Source organism: Diplotaxodon limnothrissa, linkage group LG14, assembly GCF_057381915.1.
Source record: "Diplotaxodon limnothrissa isolate DT_005_m linkage group LG14, D_limnothrissa_male_GT1.1, whole genome shotgun sequence".
Lineage (NCBI taxonomy): Eukaryota > Metazoa > Chordata > Actinopteri > Cichliformes > Cichlidae > Diplotaxodon > Diplotaxodon limnothrissa.
The window spans coordinates 9,448,989-9,468,706 of record NC_140609.1 but is presented as its reverse complement, the minus strand read 5'-3'; the positions used below and the strand labels follow the sequence as shown (position 1 = coordinate 9,468,706).

The following is a 19,718-nucleotide window of genomic DNA, read 5'->3' as shown; positions in this document are numbered from 1 at the left end:
GTCATATCATCGATACCTTTCAATGTGTCCAGCTGGCAGATCTTTAGGGTGCTTTCTGCTTCATTTATGGTACTGTGGTTGTGACCATTTGCTTATGTATTTGCTTTTCAACCAATGCAATGCAATGCTTTGCAATCCACTCCCCGATACCTGCTTCTCCTTTCATGCTGCATGACTTAATCAGTGTTAGGCCTGTTGTTATTGCTCAGCGATGTGTTGCTCTCCCCTCCTCAAGAGTGGAGAGATCCCAGAACAGATCCATGCCAGAATATGAATCACTGCAGATGGAAATAACCGTCTTCTTTTGACTACAGTGGCCTTGACTGAACCGATGTCTTCTAATTTTTCTGGGAAACACATTGCTTCACGACAAATATGAATTTTCTGATCATGATTCGTACAATTTGCTTATGCAGACATTACGACCATGTTACGATAAGCTTTTAAATAAAGGAACACTTGCAAAAGTTAATTTTAACCTGCTAATAAATGTCATGTGATAATATTACTGGTTTAAGACAAAAAACCCTCAAGTTTTATAAAAAGATTTTAATACTTTAACTGTATTCCCATCAACATCTTCATCATCATAATCATTCAGAAATACTTCAGCAGTCCAAGCAGAGTGGAGAGGGAGCCGAATGTTTAAAGAGTCCTTTGGCTGCAGCTCCCCTCACGCACCGCTGTGACAGACAACACTGTAATAGAAATGCTTACAGAGGACTTTGTGTGTGCGTGCGTGTGCGTGCTGCAATGGCTTTCAATGTAGTGTTTACTGCAATGTGTGTGTATGTGCGTGTGTATAGGAAAGATCCTAAGGTAACGGACGCCTGCAGGCGTCTTAAGGAGGTCAGTGGTACGATAGCGAGGCAGACTGGAAGTCATTCATAGTGTTTAGCTTCATGCTGAGGAAGAGCACTAATATTTCAATAAACTCACGTGAAGCTGCAGCCGCCTGGAGTGGCGTGCATAAATATAAAAATAGAATAAGAAAAAACTAACAAAAAAAATAACAACACAAAAAAACAAAAGAACAAAGCTTTAAATAAAGTTTGTGTGTGAAGGGGAGTGTGTGTGTGTGTGTGTGTGTCTCAGTCTCTGACAGTCAAACATGTGTAGGAAGACAGGGAGGAGTGAAGAAGGCGTGCTCACAGGACCCGAGCCCCGTGCTGTGGCAAAAAGTCCGGGATGAGTATTCATCGGTGTGTCTGATCCAATCCCTGGGTCTTCCTGTGGTTCAGCAGGCATGATGGGAAGTGTAGTTTAAAGCATATGTCTCACCCACAGGACACAGTGGAGTCATTTAAAGAAGAGGAAGCACTTCTACTCTGAAAGAGGTATGGCTTAAACCTGTGGGTCCAGACTAACGCATGTGTGTAAGGGTCACATCCACTTGTGTGAGTGTGTGTTTGTGTGCATGTGTGTTAGGGTGGAACAGCTACATTGAGGTCAGTGTCTTTCAGTGGGGAATGTAAACTTTTGGAGAAATGTGTCTTTTTTTCTTTAAATAGTGTACCTTCATTACACATAATCAGCCGCACGCACTCACACACACACACGCATACATATCCCTCCAAACATATACACACATTCAAACGGCAATTACCCCTCTCTCTCTCTCACACACACACACACACCACATATACACCCCAGATCCTCCCACAACTAATGTGCGTGTATGTCCAGTCCTTGGGTGAGCAGCGGCTCTGCGGGGTGTGCATGAGGCGGCGGGTGGAGCAGCATGGCCGCGTGAGGGTGCGGGCCAGGATAAGAATGGAGGGACGGTCCTGGGTGGGGAGGATAGCCTGGTTGGGACAGGAGAGCGCCGGGGTAGTCACCCTGCAGGGAGGACATTCCCTGGAGACCTGGTGCGAGAAGAAAGTGGAATATTTACGAGGATCCTCCAAGATGCAGAAGTACAGAAGACCCTTCCCTTCTGTCTTAAATCAGTCTTTTCACATTATTAATGGATTATAGGTTTGCACTGGAAACTATGTGAACCTGACACAGGTATTCAGTGCAGGTTCACCTGTTTAGTTCCTCTTAAGCACCTGAATCCTTTGAAATTTGTAACAGCTTTCAATTAAAGCTACAAATAATTGTTATAATTCATTGCAATATTCTATAAATCAGGAAACATCCCTGTCAGACTTAAAAACAAACGTATGCAGGTTTTAAACACTGCCCTGCTGTACAGCATGTATTTCAGTCCCTTGAACACTGCTGCTGACTTTTAAGAGGTTTTTTAACAACTTTATTTTAGGACACGGGGTTTGGTATTTCAGAGTGGTGTTTAGTGCTGGGCAAAGTTTTTTGTTAATATTAAAATCACAAACTTTAAAACTTCTACTTCAACTAGAAATGAAAATGAAAAAGAAACTGGTGGGTCGTTAATTAACTGTAGCCACGCAGGTAGTTATATTTTATTTAATATTTATAGATATTTTACCTAATCCATGTTATTTATTTTCATTTATTTTCGTTTCATAATCAGCGTTGCTGGTAATTTTCTATAGATTCATACTTCATACTAACTTCTACAGCAAACTGAAAAGACCAAAACAAACATTTCTTAATAATTTCAACTTCCCTCCTTAATTTAGTTCCAAAACCAAAGGCTCCTATTGAAGATATAATATATCATAATATAATAACATAATGATTTCCAGATTCAGCTTGGTGCTGCAGTTGTTGGGGGGTGTTTTCAGAGATGGATAACTCCACATTTGGTGTGCTAATGAGTATTTTCAGCAGCACAAACAGTGTGTGTCTGTCAAAATAAACTATAGTGTTTGTGCTCCTAGTGACGAATGCAGTTCAGCTGTATTTAATTCTGCCGTACCTGCTGTTCGAAGCCCGAGGTGGGCCTGGCCGTCAAGCCCGTAGCCCCCGAGAGCCGCGCCCTCCGGGCTGTAGGGACCACCCTGACCTGTGAGACAACACACGCCTTCTTACACAAATACACAACAGACACACACTCATATGCACACATTTAGATTTACTGAATGACTGACTAAACACTGACCTGAGCGATTTGACTGATCAATCATTGGCTGGACTATTCTCCTCCTGGCATTGATGAACCTGTATGAAGCATTCACATAGATAGATAGATAGAGAGAGAGAGAGAGAGAGAGAGAGAGAGAGAGAGACACCCGTTAATGGAGAAAAAGGCTGACCGGGAGACTATTAACCTTTTCCATTTTACAACCACTTAACCCTTTCAGAGGACAGAGTAAATCAGCGTTAGGGCAAAGGACGTATCGATCAGCCCTGTGATAATTGATTGATCTGCATTGATTGGATTTGTGTGTGTGTGTGTGTGTGTGTGTGTGTGTGTGTGTGTGTGTGTGTGTGTGTGTGTGTGTGTGTGTGTGTGTGTGCGTGTGTGTGTGTGTGCTCAGAGAGTGTATAGGAAAGATGCGAGCACTAAATAATTTGATTATTTGATTATTGGTTTACTATTCCGAACACAGAGCTTGTGAATTACATGGCACTGCAGCTTGGGAAAAATGCTTCCTGTTACACGGCACACTCCAGTAAAGTACATTAAATGTCTATTTTCAAATCAATTTTTTTTGTGTGCACTTTTTAACTGGATTAAAAAAAAATACTTTGGGCTTTGTAGAATAAAAACTTGCAAAAAAAGTTCACAAAGCAAAGTAGCAGCAACATAATTTCAACACAACATTAAAAACAGGGCATGCTGGCAGGGAGGATCTTAAATCTCCATCAATAGAGCACCAGAGAAACGAGTCCTAAAACCCAGAAGAGATATAGCAGTTCTACACCTCTGGTTCCCTCGTTTGGATTCAGGTCTCTTTGGTTAGAAAGATGAAATAAGGTCTAGCTTTAAGCTTTAGAAATCTGGATGCATGCTCAATCACCCACACATTTGCATAATGACAAAAAATAGCACTACTGACTAACAATGGGCCAATTAACGTCATTACGCTGAACCCAGGTGGTTTTGTTTATACCATAATGCCTGCATTTTAGTTTTTCCAATTGCACTTATGCTGCAAAGATCAGAAAAGAGATGTGCATTCATTCAGATTAATTTGCTGACATGCCATGAGCTTTTATTTTACACGATAATTAAAGAACAAGAATCTGCTTTGTGCGGAGAAAACAAAGGTGATGCTAACTTCTGGTTTAACCTACAGAAAAAGGAAAAAAAACCTTTCCCTGCCACACATTAAAGGAACAATGAACGTCAGAGGGGCGGAGCCTAAAGGAGCGTAACTATTGGACAAAGTTTAAACCCTGGAACGCAGTTCTGTTCATATAGCACCAAATCACAAAACTAGTAACATGCACAATAAAAATAAATCTTGGCATAAGAAACATAAAATGTAAAGGTTATGCTTCACATCTAAAAATGTAACTGATGTTGAGCACACTTACCAGTTGTTGACCTGTAAGATGGTCAGTCCTGTATCCTGTGACAGCTGCTTCTTCTGCTCCTCAGATGGGTACGGATGCTGCAGGAGGACACACGAGGCTCAGGTTAGAGAAATCAAACATTCCAGACTCTGCGCTGTGATCTTTTCAGCTTTTGTTGAGAATCATCTCGAGGCCTGAATCTAGAATAAAGCGACGTGTGTGAGCTCTCAGCTCGAACATCGATGACCTTCCGTCTGAGCGAACATCTGCACTCCCATTTTCACCCTCATCAGCCCCTCTCGCTTTCCATCTCAGTATCTCTCTCTAACTCACACACACGTTTTAATAATTGAAGTGAAGCAACATTTGACCTGCCTCATTTAGTAGCTAATTACCAATCCAAGCAGCTCACCAACAATTACTCACTCCATTTCTGTCGCTTCCACAATTATTCAGCAGCAAGCATATTCACATAATCACTTAATCCCAGATTTTTCATTTAATTTAATTGACCTCCATTATACCTCCATTCACCCCTCTTTCTATTCCTGTCATAGACGTTTTATTCCATGCTAAATCCTCTCTTTCACTAATTACAGCGCGCAGACTTCCTTTGTTTGGTTACCAGTGTGGAAGGATGACTTAACTACCGTTTAAATTCAATATTTTCAAGGGTAATAATTCACTTTAATGTGGAAGGTAGATGAAAAGCCAACCCACCGACAGGTGCTGGAAGAGCCAAGCTCTCATGATATTTGTGGCCACTTTAGGGAAGATCCCCCTCTTCTTGTTGTTCCTCCTGTCTCTGTCCGTCTCGTCCTCCTCACCTGTGCTGGGAGAGGCCACGCCTCCATCGAGACCATCGCCTGCAGGGAGACCATGGAATCATCATCATCCTAAATGACTGCCAGCATCTATCAGGTCCCAACTCACGCGAGCCCACTAAGCAAATGTGTTTGACCCGAGACAGGCAAACTGCGTCAGCTTTAAAACCACACTCTGCTTTCACAAATCAAACTCACCATAACTATTATTTTACAGTTTAGTATAACTGCTGTGCATGTCATTCATTTTACGGTTGAAAGATGGTTAATTTTCTAGAGTTATTGCACTGAAACTATTTTTTCTATCCAGCTTGAAATATTTAATATTGCGAATGACAGAGAAAGGCAGTAATTTGTCTTTAAGAAGCTGAAAGCAAAGAATGTTTCTCATTTTTGTTTAAAAACACCTAAAGTGATTCATTGATTATCAATGCAGCTACCAGTAGTTATGATAATACTGGCTTGTTTTAACACACAGTTATTTATATTCTTACTATACACAGTGAATGTGTAACCTGCTTTCCCTGTGTCTGCTTCCTCACTGCAGTGTTTTCTGGTGCACACAGTAGCTCTGTTCATCATTAACTATTGATGTCATGTAAATAATACACATATGATCATGTCTCACGCACAAATTGTCCTCTGCTCTGCGCAGACTGATTCTTTTACTTTCCACTCTATCTGCCTGTCTTTTCTGTACTCTGACTCTTTAACCCTGTGGACACCTGCCAGGGAACACCCTTATGTCTCTTCTCTAAACTGAGTGGTTTCTGTCATGTTTCAGGCATGCTTCCAGCACAAAAGGACTGGCTGTGCATCAGACGTTAGTGAGAATGACCTCTCCCTATACAGTTTATTAGGACTACCCTCAGAAAAACCTGAAGCCTGCTCTTATGGCCATCAAACTAAGTATTTATAGATATATATTGAGAAACACATCATTGAGGGTACAGAGATTGGGGAAAGAGTTAAATTTAATTCCCTGATGGTTTTAGATATATCATAGCTGCGACTTCCTTTGGCTATTATAATTATGCAGCTAAGATCTGTGCTAGCGTATGTGTACCTGCATCACTACAGGTGTCTGCTGTGCTGTGTGAAGGTAGGCCACAGGTTCCTGGCGTTCCCAGAGGAGTAGTGGCACATTCATCTGGCTCTCGTAGCCACGATGCATTCTGCAGGCACAGGGAAAGATGGAGGACAGAGGTGAGATGAGGAATTCCTAGTACAGGCGGAATAAAAGGGAATTGAGAAACACTAGGGGCACTACTCTGGATTCTCAGTGGACACAGATGGATGTGTGATAAGCATGCCGATCAACATCCAACGTCTCACCTGCTCCGACAGACTGGTACAGGACCCGGTGAAATCCTCCATGTCAGACTTGGACCCACCCTCTCGCTCATCCAGCACAAGGTCTGTGGGCATTTTGCCCTTCAGACAGGTGATGTAGCGATGGCAGAAATTATCACACAGGTCGTGCACCTTGGGAAAAAGATTTATTTATTTATTTATTTTTACAGATTTTTACTTAATAATTAATACTAATAATACCTAATAATGAGCTTTAAGCTTTAAGCCTACCAACAGATTAAAGGACAGGTGCACATATTTCAAATTTAAAGAAATTATAACTATAACAATAAGAATTTTACAGACTTATTGCCTTTCTTGTTTAGTTTAATAAAAAGAAATATGATGCTAAACAAAGATAACATCAACAACATGCAGTCTCACCAACCTTCTCTAACTCCAGTAAATGAAAGCGAAGAACCTGTATGGCCTGGATCATCTGAGGAGGAAAGATGCACTTTAGTTATGAAAACATATCCCACAATGTGAAATCTGAGTTAAGTGTGAAGTTAGTTGGTGCATCATACCAAATTGTCCAGCTCGGGATTGGAAGAAAAAATGGGTTTCTCTGACCGAATCTACAACCCGGTATTAAAAAAATCTGTAAGCAAACAACATCAGCTGAGACCTGGTTCTCTGATTGGGCCTCACAGTCACCGCTCACCTGCTTTGCGAAGGCGGCGATGTCATCGTTGAAGGATTCGGAGGAGCAGACGTCGCTGTGATTGGTCATGCCAGGGAGGTGGGAGGTTGCTGACAGGGAGGTGGAGTCTCGAGGGGAGCAGGTGGCCAGCTCACACTTCTCAAACACTAAGGCCAGCAGTGGAAACAGTGGGTGACTGTACACACACACACACACACACACACACACACACACACACACACACACACACACACACACACACACAGAGTTAACAAACTATACATAAACACAGTCACAGTTGACATTCATGTGTTAAGAGAAACTTTAAACCGCAGTATTTATGTTGCACACAGCTATAAACACTCCATGTGTATTTTCATATTCAGCACAAACATATACTTTATGTTAATCTCATAAGAGTGTGCATGTACTTAAAATTTTTCTAGCCACTGGAAGGCTACTAAATCATTTTTTGACACATGCTTACCCGTAGATCTGGTCCTTGTGGTGTTTGAGGGAGTCGGGGATGGTGGGTCCGTACTGCGGGGGAGGAAGCCCCCGGACTTCATCCCCGTACCCCCCCACCGACATGCCCTCTGACCCTGAGTAGTGCACCAGCTCTTCATACTGAAACACAATTAGATGAAAAGACAGAAAACATGAGACACGTTGGACATCTGTGGCTGTCTGACATCAAATCACACTGGGATTTTATTATGTGGTCGGGCTGTCAGTGGAACGGTCTAATATACAGTTACAGTTACTAGACCTGATGTGGGTTTATATCTGTATGCTTCTGTTTATGCTGTCATTTATATAAATGGAAAATGACCGCATATTGATATTGTAAGTTTGAGTATGTGTGTAAGTGCTATTACAACTAGTAATCCTAGCTAATCTGAAACTAACTGTCGAACCAGTGTCACTGCAGTTTGATGTAACATTCATGAGAAAAATGGCCTGGATCATCTGAGGAGGAAAGATGCACTTTAATTATGAAAAATTGCTTTTTTTTTTCACTTTGGTAGAATGATGAGATACTTAAGGAAATTCTAGCAATGCCAGGATCCTAAAACACTCATGAAAGCCAAACAGAAGCAGCAGCAGCAGAGCTGCAAAGCAGTTATCCTCACTACTTGAAAAGTTTACTTTCTGTGAGCTAAGAAGAAGAGGAGGAGATAACAAAAGAAGGCGATGTCATCTTTGAAGAAAGACAGCAAGCCTGTAGCTGCTAATACAGTATCCTGGTTGCATTGCTCAGACAAGACAGTAGCTGTGCAGACATCTCTCATGATTTGCTGTGTGACAGCCTCACTGAGGCCCACTTGCAGAGGGAATCATACACAGACATATGTTGCAGACGCAATGACTCACACATGCACAGAGACAATCGTGCACTCAGCAGCCCTCAAAATACGTGTCATGAATCCACATGTCTGACTCCCTGGTTCCCCCAACTTGCTCTGTCTCTGTGTGAGTTTTATTGAGTTATTGAAACTCAGTCTCTAAGGTGATGTTGCTCAGGTCAGAAGATCTGCTTCTGGGACTCCTGTTACACTCCCAAAGGGCCACTGGGATCAGACTGCACAGGACAAGTGACCCCAGCATGGACACCTTTAACTTCAGTGTTATTTTAACCCAGTCATTAATGTTATGATGCGCTTAGGCTGGTTTTTACTGCGCAGACTGTTTCCAAATAAAGGTTTCTGATTAACCACATTATTTTTATATTTATTTTACTCAGAAGTGTCCACTTCCAGATCATCAGTGATGTTTATTTGTAGAGTGCAAAAGCAGATAACCTGCAAATGGTGAGACAGTGAAACCTGGTATAAAAGCAATTATTCTCCCTCAATGTTAACCTCTGGGAATTACATAAAAGAATGAAACAGAAATTAAATCATTCCTCTTTACACGCATGCACATGCCTTCCATGAAAACCCCTCTTTAGGACCCCTTTGGAGGTCTCCGGACCCCACTTTGGGAACCACTGTCCTAAACGCCTTATCAAATTGTTGCATTTCAGCCTCACATATGGCCACCGGGATCACAGAAAGCACCTGCTCTGAGGCCCTGTCCCCGGACACCTTCTAGTTTTTATGGAGGCTGGCTATTAACACAATCACCGCTATCAGATTGCGCGTCTCTCTTTACGCACGGCCCCTATCGAGTTTCCGTGCGTCAAGGCGGATCAAAGCGAACAAGTCGAGATGACAAATTCCGCGAATGTTCCCTTTTTTTCAGAAAAGTCACGGAGCCGGTAAACAGGATTCAGATGGCAGAACAACATTTTCATTATATTTTAAAAAAAGAAGTTATAGCTGGCCTAACAGGAGACTTTGAGCTGTTTGACTATGGTCATATGCGCCACAGTAACGCAAAGTTTTCTAAAAGAGGAAACCTGGAGCAGATGCTGTGTTTCATAAATGTCAGACACTATGTGAAAGTAAAGCTGAGCAAAAGAAGCTAATGTTCTATCAGCGGAGAATAATTTAACTGTAAATATAAATTCTTTCAAACTGAAATTTAAAAACTGTGTTTTAAAACAAGAAACACGCAATTTAATCTATGGGCTTAAAAGTACAAGCCTGCTTTCATTTTACTGGAAAATAACTAAGTGTGGATATTTTTGATAATTTTGTGCTAAACTTCAGATTTTCCACGCTCTTCTAAAATCAATAAACCTTAAAAATCGCAAAGCGCAAGCAGCGGGCGATACCCTCCACAAGGAAAGAACATAGATTTAGCATATATTTCTATAATGCACTGTTTAAAAATTGTATTAATTATTAAATTTGCCTAAGATATGGAAATGATTATCTACAGCTTTCCAAAACGAAATCTACATATTTCTTCTGAGGGTAAAATACCCGTACCTGTTGCAGGTTATAGACTGGAGCGCCACAATATAGGCGTGTTTTTCGCAGAGACACGTTAAAGCACTGATTTCCATTTGAATTGATTGTTTAATTTTAATTTTTAACTTTTCTCTTTTAATCTGCGTTATTACTGTACGAACCCGAATAAAAACATTTAACGTTAAATGGAGCAGTGAAAATCTTCTGTCTCTCAATATACAAATGAGCCATACAGCAAGTATCCATTTTATTTCTGCGATCTGAAAATCTTTCAGTTTCTTTATATGGGCTCTGTGTGCAAGCAGTTCCCGGTACACGTGGTTGTCCATGTTTGGCCCCTGCTGCTCTCGCTGTCTGCGCTGTTTTCACACGGCAGTGATTTTCTGTATACACACTGAATATCTACACTTGCTTTCCTCCATTCAGAGGTCTCTGTCCGCCTGCTGCCCGTCAGCCTATTTCTCCTCCACCACCACCACCACCACCAAGCCTCTGAATCACTGTAGCAAAAAAACTGACCTACTTACCGAGTTGCAGAGCTGCATCTCTTCTCCTCTGCCTCTTAATGACCTCCACTCTAAACCTATCTGACATTAGGCTATACGCAAAAAAAAAAAAAAAGGACATTCTTTTATGGTTCCCACACTGCAAGTTATGCATCGCATAAACTAAACTAGACCGAATTTTAACTCGTGAAATAGATTATGGTTGATTAAAAGTGGTGGGCCAAAAAGTTCTTTGAATCAATATCAAATTGATTATAAGTAAGCATTTAGCTGCTATATACAGAATATTTTATGATGAGTTTTTATAGCATGAAATGATATTAATGTTCTGTCCTTTCCCCTACTAAACATCCACTGCTCTCCTTTCACTGGGCCTTGATTTTTTCTTTTTTTTTATGTGCCCTGCAAGCAAGAGGATTTCCTACCATGTGCTCCCTTTGTGACTGTTTTCTAATTACTTCTCTGTAATGTTAGCCGAGACAGGCTCTTGTCTGCCTCACTCATTAAAAAAAAGAAAAAAAAGAGCAGCCCTACCCTCTTCTCCATGCGACCCGACAGCCAGTCCTACACCGGGGATGATGATGCGCTGCTCGGCTAGCGCAGCGTGCTTTGCTCCCTTCCTCTGCCTTCCGGGGTCCTGGAAATAAAAGTGCATTTGTTTTTATATTTATTGTGAATTAAGTTGTAATTGTAAGAACAGCCCATGGGATTCAACAACAGCGTGAGGTATTGGATATAAACACTTAGGACCTGCTCCTTGTGTGCGTGTGTGTGTTTACTCCGAGTCCATCGTGCTTTAAATAACAACATAACGACGGGACTAGAGGTTTTATGGACGGCTGATATTCTATGGAGGACCTAATGCTTTATAGTAAGATAATAGCTAATAAACGCTATAATAATCCCAGCAGCCCATTAAACGCTATTGCCGGATGAGGAGGAGTAATGCGAGGCTCAAATAAATGGTGTAAAATGTCCCACCGAGACGTAAACGCTCGCCGTATCCTGTCCTACGCCGTGTCCGGTGTAGTCCACAATCCCCCGGTGTGAAAGGGAGCGGCGGCTTCCTGCAGCGCCTCGCCTCCGCCTGGTGCGCGTCTCGCTCCGGATCGCAGAGCGTCGGGATGCTCGGTGCTGTGGAAGACGGACTCACAGACAGCGTCCCTCCTTTCCCCCCAGTTTTTTTCTTCTTCTTCTTCCTTTCCTGGCTCCTCGCGTTTGGCTGTCCGCTCAGCATACGGCGACAGGCTGGAAAATGTCACGGCTGGGAATGAGCAATGGTGTTTTCAGCCTCCAGAGGAGAGACGGAGGAGGAGGAGGTGCAGAGAAGGAGGAGGTGGAGTGGTGGTGATGGTGATGGTGGCGGTGTGCGGGGAGGTTTCGGAGGGTCAAAACACGACGGGGTCTCTTGCCCCCCCACCCACGCCCCCCCTCATCCCTCCTCCTCCCTTTCCTTCTTTTCCCCTCCTCCTTATCCTTATCACACACACAAACGCCAGAGAAGAAGAAGAAGACGCAGACCCCCTCGATCGCTTTTTTGTTTTTATCTCCGCGCTGATTTCACTCCTCCACCCCTCCATCCTCCCCCTGCAGCTGCGCGGTTATCATCTCAGGATAACTGGGGAGAAGAATAGCGATAGCTCACACTGTTTAAGAGAATCTATGAAAATCCAGACACTTTGAAGGTGTGTGATCACCTTCACACACACACAACAAAGACATTTCATTCAAAACGGTCTCCTTCTGAAATATGGGCACTTTAATCACATGTGCAACAATTAGGACTTGAATTAGAAAGAGAAAGCTGTAGAAAAATAACGCTGGTTTGCCTTCGGCGGAGTTCATCTCCACTAATTATAGGATTAAAGTTGGTCTCGGTGAAGCTATCCCTCCTGTGCCTCATAAATAAGTTTGGAGCGTGCTCATGACATTTACAGGCTCACAGTGTTTTGCTGTTTTTGTTGACGTCCATTCAAGGGCAGCCTTTTGACCCAAATCAAATGCCACCCTTTGGCCCTCTTTCTTAATTGTTGTTGTTGATTGAAAGACGTCCGAAAATAAAACCATTACGCGTAACTTTCATTTTAACCAGAAAGAGAGAAACAGAGAGAGAGAGGGGGGACCTTTCAGATGTTAGTGGCATTGCTAAACTCGCCGTCTTGTGTTGTAAATGACATCTAAGTAACATGATAATTATCCAAAACGTTCTTTTCCCCCGGGCCCTGCTGTGAGGGGCCAACAGGCGGCTGCTTTTCAATCAGCAGCGGCTTGGCGGGGATCAGGAGGCCGGGGCAGGCGGCTCTGTGGGCGGCACGGTGTTTGGCCGTAGGGCCGCCTGCGAGGGCCCCGCGTCGTCCCTGCAGCCGGGGAGGGCTTTCAACTCCGCAGGGTGCTGCTTTCCTGCGGGGGTGATCACAGAGCTCAAGCCCCATCCTACACTGAGCCACGATGCCATGTCAATGGGCTGGAAAAGGCGATCCAAGGCTTGTTTTCTCTTTAACAGGTTAAATGAAAGGATTAACACCGAAGCGTGTAACATCTGATGGATTCATCTTCGCAGGGCTTTAGATTTTCCTCTAACCCTTTCCACAACACAAATAGCCTACTGAATTAACATAAGTTAATTTTTTCAAAGTTTTTTTTTCAAGCCCTTAAGACTACAGTGACCCGGATGGCTGACGACATACACGACCATCAAAAGTTATTGATTTCTTGATCAGATCTTGATCCGGATTTTTCTCAAGCATTTTTCTGAATTGGACCATAAATCTTCGCACTTTATCCAACAGGCTGTTTATCTAAACACAGATTACAGCCATTTACATCACAAACACTTAAACGACCCATCACTTTTATCACAGCTGTAACACCTCCTTTCACTCACAGCATAACAACACGTTTTAACACAACATATGTTATTAAGTTTGTGCTAACGGGTAACACGGCTGATCTGAATGTTCTCACGGAGGCACACAGAGATGCCCCAAAATAACTCACAGAGCAAACTGCAGGGTAGCATTTATATTCACCTTCAGCTGGTGGCTTATCAACATTCATTAGTGGTTTATTAGCTCTTCATTAGTCATTATACAACACTTCCCTTGTTCTGCACAACCAGATTGTAAGTTAGTAAGACTTTTCTCATTATAACGTCCTAGTTATTGCTTAATAAGTGAAAAACTGGTTATTGGAAGGAGGTCTCGTTGAATTTTCAGAAACAGACAGACTTAATTTAACACTACTAACTACAGAATATTAGATTAAATATTCTGATATCAATTAATAAATGGCACATTAAATGTTAATTTAACCTCTCTCTAACAGGTAGTTATTGTTTCCAAACCGTGGAATAATAGTTGGTAATACTTGGTAATTATTTAATAATTGAACATCATATAAATAGGTATTGTAAGTTCCCAACTACTGCTTATCAAACTCTATAAATGATTCATAAAGACTGTGGAGTGAACATATTTTGTAAAGTAAAGTTATATTAAAAATGCTTTTGTTAAAAAATGTGTAGGAAAGCAGGTAGAGTGGAATCATAAGACTCCAAACATGAAGTCTGTGGCTCATTGACCTCCTTCAGTCACTGTTATTTTTTTTATTTCTGCTTTGTGTTTACGCTGCCATCTGTTTGGTTATGTTTAGTCTTGATTAGGTTGAGAAAAAGATCGTGATTTAGGCTGAAATACAATGCAAGCAGCAGTATCTGACATCCTTTGACCAGTGAGGACAGGCTCACTGCTCAGTAATGAAATAACGTTCAATCATTAACAAATACATAATATGGTATTTATAAATATTATATGTAGTGTAAGTGTAATTGAATGCTATCCTTACTGTCTATTATCAGCTATTCAATTAACTATCAGTTTAGACATAAACCCTAAATTGATGGCATTAACATAAATTACCCCCTTGCTACTCACAAGTATGCATTATTAATGATTACTTGTTTGCTTGTTAGCAGTAAAATTCATGTTTTCTACAGTGTAATGTCCCACTATTTATCAAGAGTTTTTAGCACTTGTATTTATAGTGTGTTATTGAGTTGATGAATATGTGTGTGTCCTGAAAAAGCCTTAGAAAGTGCATTGTAATTACTAACCATGAGCCAATATGCAGTTGATAATCATGTTGGAATAATTAATAATATTAATAATAATTAAAAATAAATAAATACTTATAGGTATTATAACGTGGGTTTGTTAATATAAAGAGTTAAAATGTGTGCGTTAAAACAACACATCGTGAAACAAGATTACAACATTGAAACAGTAAATTAGCTCTTGTAGTTAGGATTCTATCTTTGCTATATTGTTGCTTTATCAGCTTGATAAAACAACAACAAAAATTGCACCACCTCTACTATGTAGAATAGATTGTCCTGTGTCTCTCCCCTTACCTCAAACCGGTCAAAGCAGGTGGCCGCCCCTCCCTGAACCTAGTTCTGCTGGAGGTTTCTTCCTTTTAAAAGGGAGTTTTTCCTCCCCACTGTCACCAAGTGTGCATAAGGGATCATCTGATTGTCGGGGTTTTCTCTGTAACATTGTGGAGTCTTTCCCTTAAAATATAAAGCGCCCTGAAGTGACTGTTGTTGTGATTTCGTTCTATATAAATAAGATTTAATTGAATTTTTTCTACCCACTAAATGTGCGATTCACTGGGTTGTTTACACAACCTCTTCCAAATGTGCACAAAAGTCTTTGTGGGTTTGTGCTTAATCATTTCTTAATGTAAAATAGATGACTTACTATCGCTACTTTGTTAGTTTTTCCATTCCTGACAATCATGACATGATTAAAGACTTTTCATAGATCAGATTAAAGCAATATTAATCTTTATGCAAAAGTTTTTCTATACATGCGTGTCAACAAAACAAAAGCCTTACTCGTACGCCATAAACTAGATTTCCTTTTGCTGCCTTTAGAGGATCCCCACCTTGTTCTTCTTATAACATGCTGTTTGGATGAGTGTACATTTTCAGCATAATTATTTAAAACCCAGTCTGAACATGAGGTCACATGCTATCACTTGTGCAGTAATTCAGTCCGTGTTTGGCAGACAGTGCGACTGCATGCGCGGTGGCTGATAAAAACGTAGTATTGGCTTCTTGTCTGACTCCCAGGTTAATTCAGCTTTACGTGTTGGCCTTGTGTTGTTGGGGACCTTGTGTAAAGAACGGGCTCGCTCTCTACACCAAAGAGCTGGAAATCAGTCAGGCAGGTTCACTGTGGGACCATTCGCCATGTCAGGGCTGCTGCAGTTATTTGTCATTCCCTGTCAAGGCTCAGGCGCTCTCTCCACTGCACAAGGCCTGTTGGGTGCACGTGCTTGCAGTAGACCCAGAGATGCATATACGTGTTTGTGTGTATGTAAATGTGTGTGCTCGCTTGCTTGTTTGCTTGCGTGCTGGAGGGTTACTGTCAAGGTGGTCAGTGGTGGTTTACAGTGGTTTACAGTGGTTCAGTGGTTTACACGAAGGTCAGTGGTACTCTTCTAATCTGGGCCTCACTGCAGGTGATGCCCAGGGCTAGAAAACAGGAAACAGGCAGAGTTGTGTGTGGAACTGTTTGAATGTGAGAGCGCATGTGTCTTTATGTTCTTCTTGTGTGACACAGGAAAAATAGAAAGAGGGTTTGTCTGTAAACTCATCAAGTTCCCAGCAGAATTTCCTCCCACTTTCCTCTTCCTGTTCTCAGCTAAATGCAGCTGCTGCTGCAAAAACAAATGTGACATTGCCAGCTGTTGACACTTTTAAAATTCCAGTCCATCCTTTTCATCATCTGCAAGGTGAAAATCAGCCACCTCCAGCAACTGCTGCTGTTGCTGCTGCCCCATTTCGCAACAAAACTCTAGTTTTACTCGACTTGAGAAGGCCACCCAGCCTTGTTGACTTCAGTGACTCCACCATTAAGAAAATATGGCTGCTATGACCTCTGGCAACCACACTGAACCACCCAAAACATCAGACAACCGTAAGCCTTTGCCGCCTGCTTTGCGAATGAGGGGATGAGGAAAGGAACAAGAGAGAGGTAAAAGTGGGGTGCAGTTAGTGGGTGCAGAGTGCATTTTTATGAGGCCATGCCTATCTAGTTTCTTTTTTGTCTGGCTGTGTGGACATAAATTTTTACCCTCCCTCCCTCCCTCCATCTCTCTCCGGTTTTCTTCTGGCATGCTGGCCAAGCAAATCCGCCCTTATCGACCTGCTCCTGCAGCCTGTTTGCAAACTTTCCCCCCAGTTTCTCTCAGTCCCCTCAACCCGTGTCATTCATCTTCCTTCACGTCCCCGCTGCCATCTTACCATATTTCCATTCCCTGGTTCCCTCTGCCTTCTGCTTTGCCATATTTTTTGTCTTTAAAGGCCAAAACCACCTTTATTCCCTTCAGTTATTTTCTTCTCTTCCATTCTTCCCCTCCTTCTCCTCCACCACCTCCACCCCCCCACCCCTGGTCCCCACCCTACCCCCTTATAGATGGAGATTAACTGGGGAGAGCAGCGCCATCCGTCCTCGTGACTGTTTGTTGTTAAGGAGATGGATGGAAGCTCCCTCTGCCAGCCCCACGCAGCCGCAATTACACCAGCCGCCATGATGGATGGAGGGGAGGGAAAAGGGGGGTGGTGGAGAGGAGGGAGCCACAGAGAGGGGGGGCATCTATCACACCCCTTAATCTACCTGTCACTGCATGGCTTGCATGGGTAGAGGAGGGGCCGAAGGGAAGAAGAGAGTCGGCTTTACATCCACAGCTGGTCGAAGCTTCTTTTTTTTTTCTTAACACAAAATTTCTTTTTCTTTTTTTCTTTTTTTTTTTGCAGAACTTGGCCTGCAAGAAAGGGACATTAAATATCCCGATCAGTTTAATTGATTTCCCAGAGCCCACTCAATTCTGCTGAGCATACCACGTGTGTGTGTTTGAAGTGTGTGTGCATGTTCGGCGGGCATCAACAGGTAATGAGATGCAGATTCTATTGCCCTTTTGACGAAACCCACACTTTGCATAAACCTCATAACATATACATATATATCCACACTAAATCTCAAGTGATAAACATGCAGAAAGGTGACCACAATACACACACACAGTACCAAACTAAGTTGTTTAGCATCCCCCCACACACACACTCACCCCTCCAACATTCTGAGCTCCTTCTCATACCTGTTGAAGACATCATGACCTATCACAGAATAAATCTGCATACATCACCTGCAGCACTTCTTCATTCCCCCCCCCCCCCCCCACAATGGTACAGAAATGTTATGAAAAGTAATCTGAGGTCTCCTTCCCTCGACCCCTCCCCCTCCTTCTCTCCCCATCTTCCTCCTCCACCTCCTCATCTGTCCAGAGAAGAGAGAGAGATGGGATGGAGGGATTAATACTCTTCCGCCCAAGCCAACCCTGAGAATGATAGATGGACAGATGCAGGAAGGGAGTGGAGGAGGAGAGAGATTAAAGGAGAGAAGTCTGAGGGTTCATAAATCCAAAAGAGTAGAGACCTGGTCCGCATCACACACTAATAAGATCTGCAAGAAATCTATGATGAGGAAGAGAGGTGGAGTGAAGAGGAGGGAGAGAGATGGGAGTGATGTAATAGCATTAGATGTAATCTAATCATGGCAATAAGATGTGAATGGATGAGTGTGAGCATGGTGATTATGCAGAAGAGGGATGGCAGTGCGTTGATGAAGCTTCGAGGCCTTGTTATTAAACAACAGATCAACAGACAGGCCTCACCGAGGAGCTTTCTGCTGCAAAGGCTCCATAAAAACGCTGTGTTTGTCGTACTTTTTGACAGATTTTATCACGCTGGCTGCCACCAGATGAAAACAAGAAGTGGTAACACAGTGGGTGCTGTATGGCTGCAGAATGTCTCTGTCTGAAGTAAATGTAAATCAGGAAGAAAATGTGTGTTGATTGAAATGAATCATTCTGTGTGTCATGAAAGCTATGTGCTTCATCATGTTCGTGTAGGTGTGTGTGTGTGGCAGCCATCAGCATGTACAGAATCAACTGTAAGTGCATTAAGTGCAGTCGTGCAGCCTGATCTGACTTGGAACAGATAGAGTGCTCCTTCACCTCCCTCCTCTTCTCTGCGACCCCACTGCCACCAACCCCTCCCCCTCATCCCCAACTTCTCCAGCCTCCCCTCAGTCCACTGGGCCACATTTTTCATGGCCCAGCTGTCGTAGGGCTTTGATTGGTTGGCCCGGCGGACAGATAGCCGATAGGCTCTGATTAATAGTTGAGGCCCAAGAACTTCCTCATTGATCAACAGGACAGGCTGCAAGAGGGGGAGGAGGAGGAGATAGAAAAAGCATGCCCTGTCGCCCTGCAAGTGCTGGCTGATAATCCAGATAGTGGAATTTGTGGCAGTGTGCGTGCATGTGTGTGTGTTTGTTTGTTTACTATAGTAAGTAGATTGTTAAAAACAGAATGAAACAGAAGCGCTGGGCTGAAAACACACACACACACACACACACACACACACACACACACACACACACACACACACACACACACACACACACATATATATATATTTATATATATATACAGAAAACACAGACACATTTACCAACAGCAAACCTCTGGCGGTCCTTTATAGATGCCACAGTGTGCCGTGTGGGTGTGTGGCTGAGAAGGAGGAGGGGGGACTGGAATGTAAAATAAATGCTTGATGTCTGATTCAATTACTTGTTTAGTCCATTTAAATGCACTTTCATTGTGCTATATGCCCAGCATTTGTTACAGTATCTAGGTATGCCTGTGTTTGTGTGTCTGTGTGTGTGCGCTTGTCCCCTCCTGCTGCTCTGTCCAGCCTCTAGCTGATTGATGATCTTCACTCCCACGGGGTCAGCAAGGCCACGACCTCCCACTTTTGACCCCCCTACTGAGATATTCTCTCTCTCTCTCTCTCTCTCTCTCTCTCTCTCTCTCACTAACACACACACACACACACACACACACACACACGCACACACACACACACACACACACACACACACACACACACACAAACAAGGAAACAGATGGCCTTGGGACAATTTCCTCACCTTTCTGTCACAAACAGTCTCCATCTCATCACATCCGCTGAAGTTCATTGATTTTAACAAATGTAAGCAAAAAGAAAGAAAAACATCAGAGA

General features: G+C 42.7%; 1 protein-coding gene across 2 annotated transcripts; it reads right to left on the bottom strand.

The window, feature by feature from the left end:
* Positions 1 to 1,665: 1,665 nt before the first annotated feature.
* On the bottom strand, positions 1,666 to 11,116 carry meis3 (myeloid ecotropic viral integration site 3). 2 transcript variants are annotated; one of them, XM_085370322.1, is made up of 12 exons: positions 11,105 to 11,116; positions 7,694 to 7,833; positions 7,228 to 7,402; positions 7,091 to 7,141; positions 6,952 to 7,002; positions 6,546 to 6,695; positions 6,277 to 6,385; positions 5,107 to 5,252; positions 4,408 to 4,484; positions 3,026 to 3,084; positions 2,843 to 2,929; positions 1,666 to 1,865 (listed from the first exon to the last, which is right to left on the bottom strand). In XM_085370322.1, the coding sequence occupies exons 1-12, from the start codon at positions 11,114 to 11,116 to the stop codon at positions 1,666 to 1,668; spliced, it is 1,257 nt and encodes a 418-aa protein (XP_085226448.1). The 2 variants fall into 2 exon arrangements, with proteins under 2 accessions (XP_085226448.1, XP_085226447.1); XM_085370321.1 differs by lacking the exon at positions 11,105 to 11,116 and adding an exon at positions 10,592 to 10,609.
* Positions 11,117 to 19,718: the final 8,602 nt, after the last annotated feature.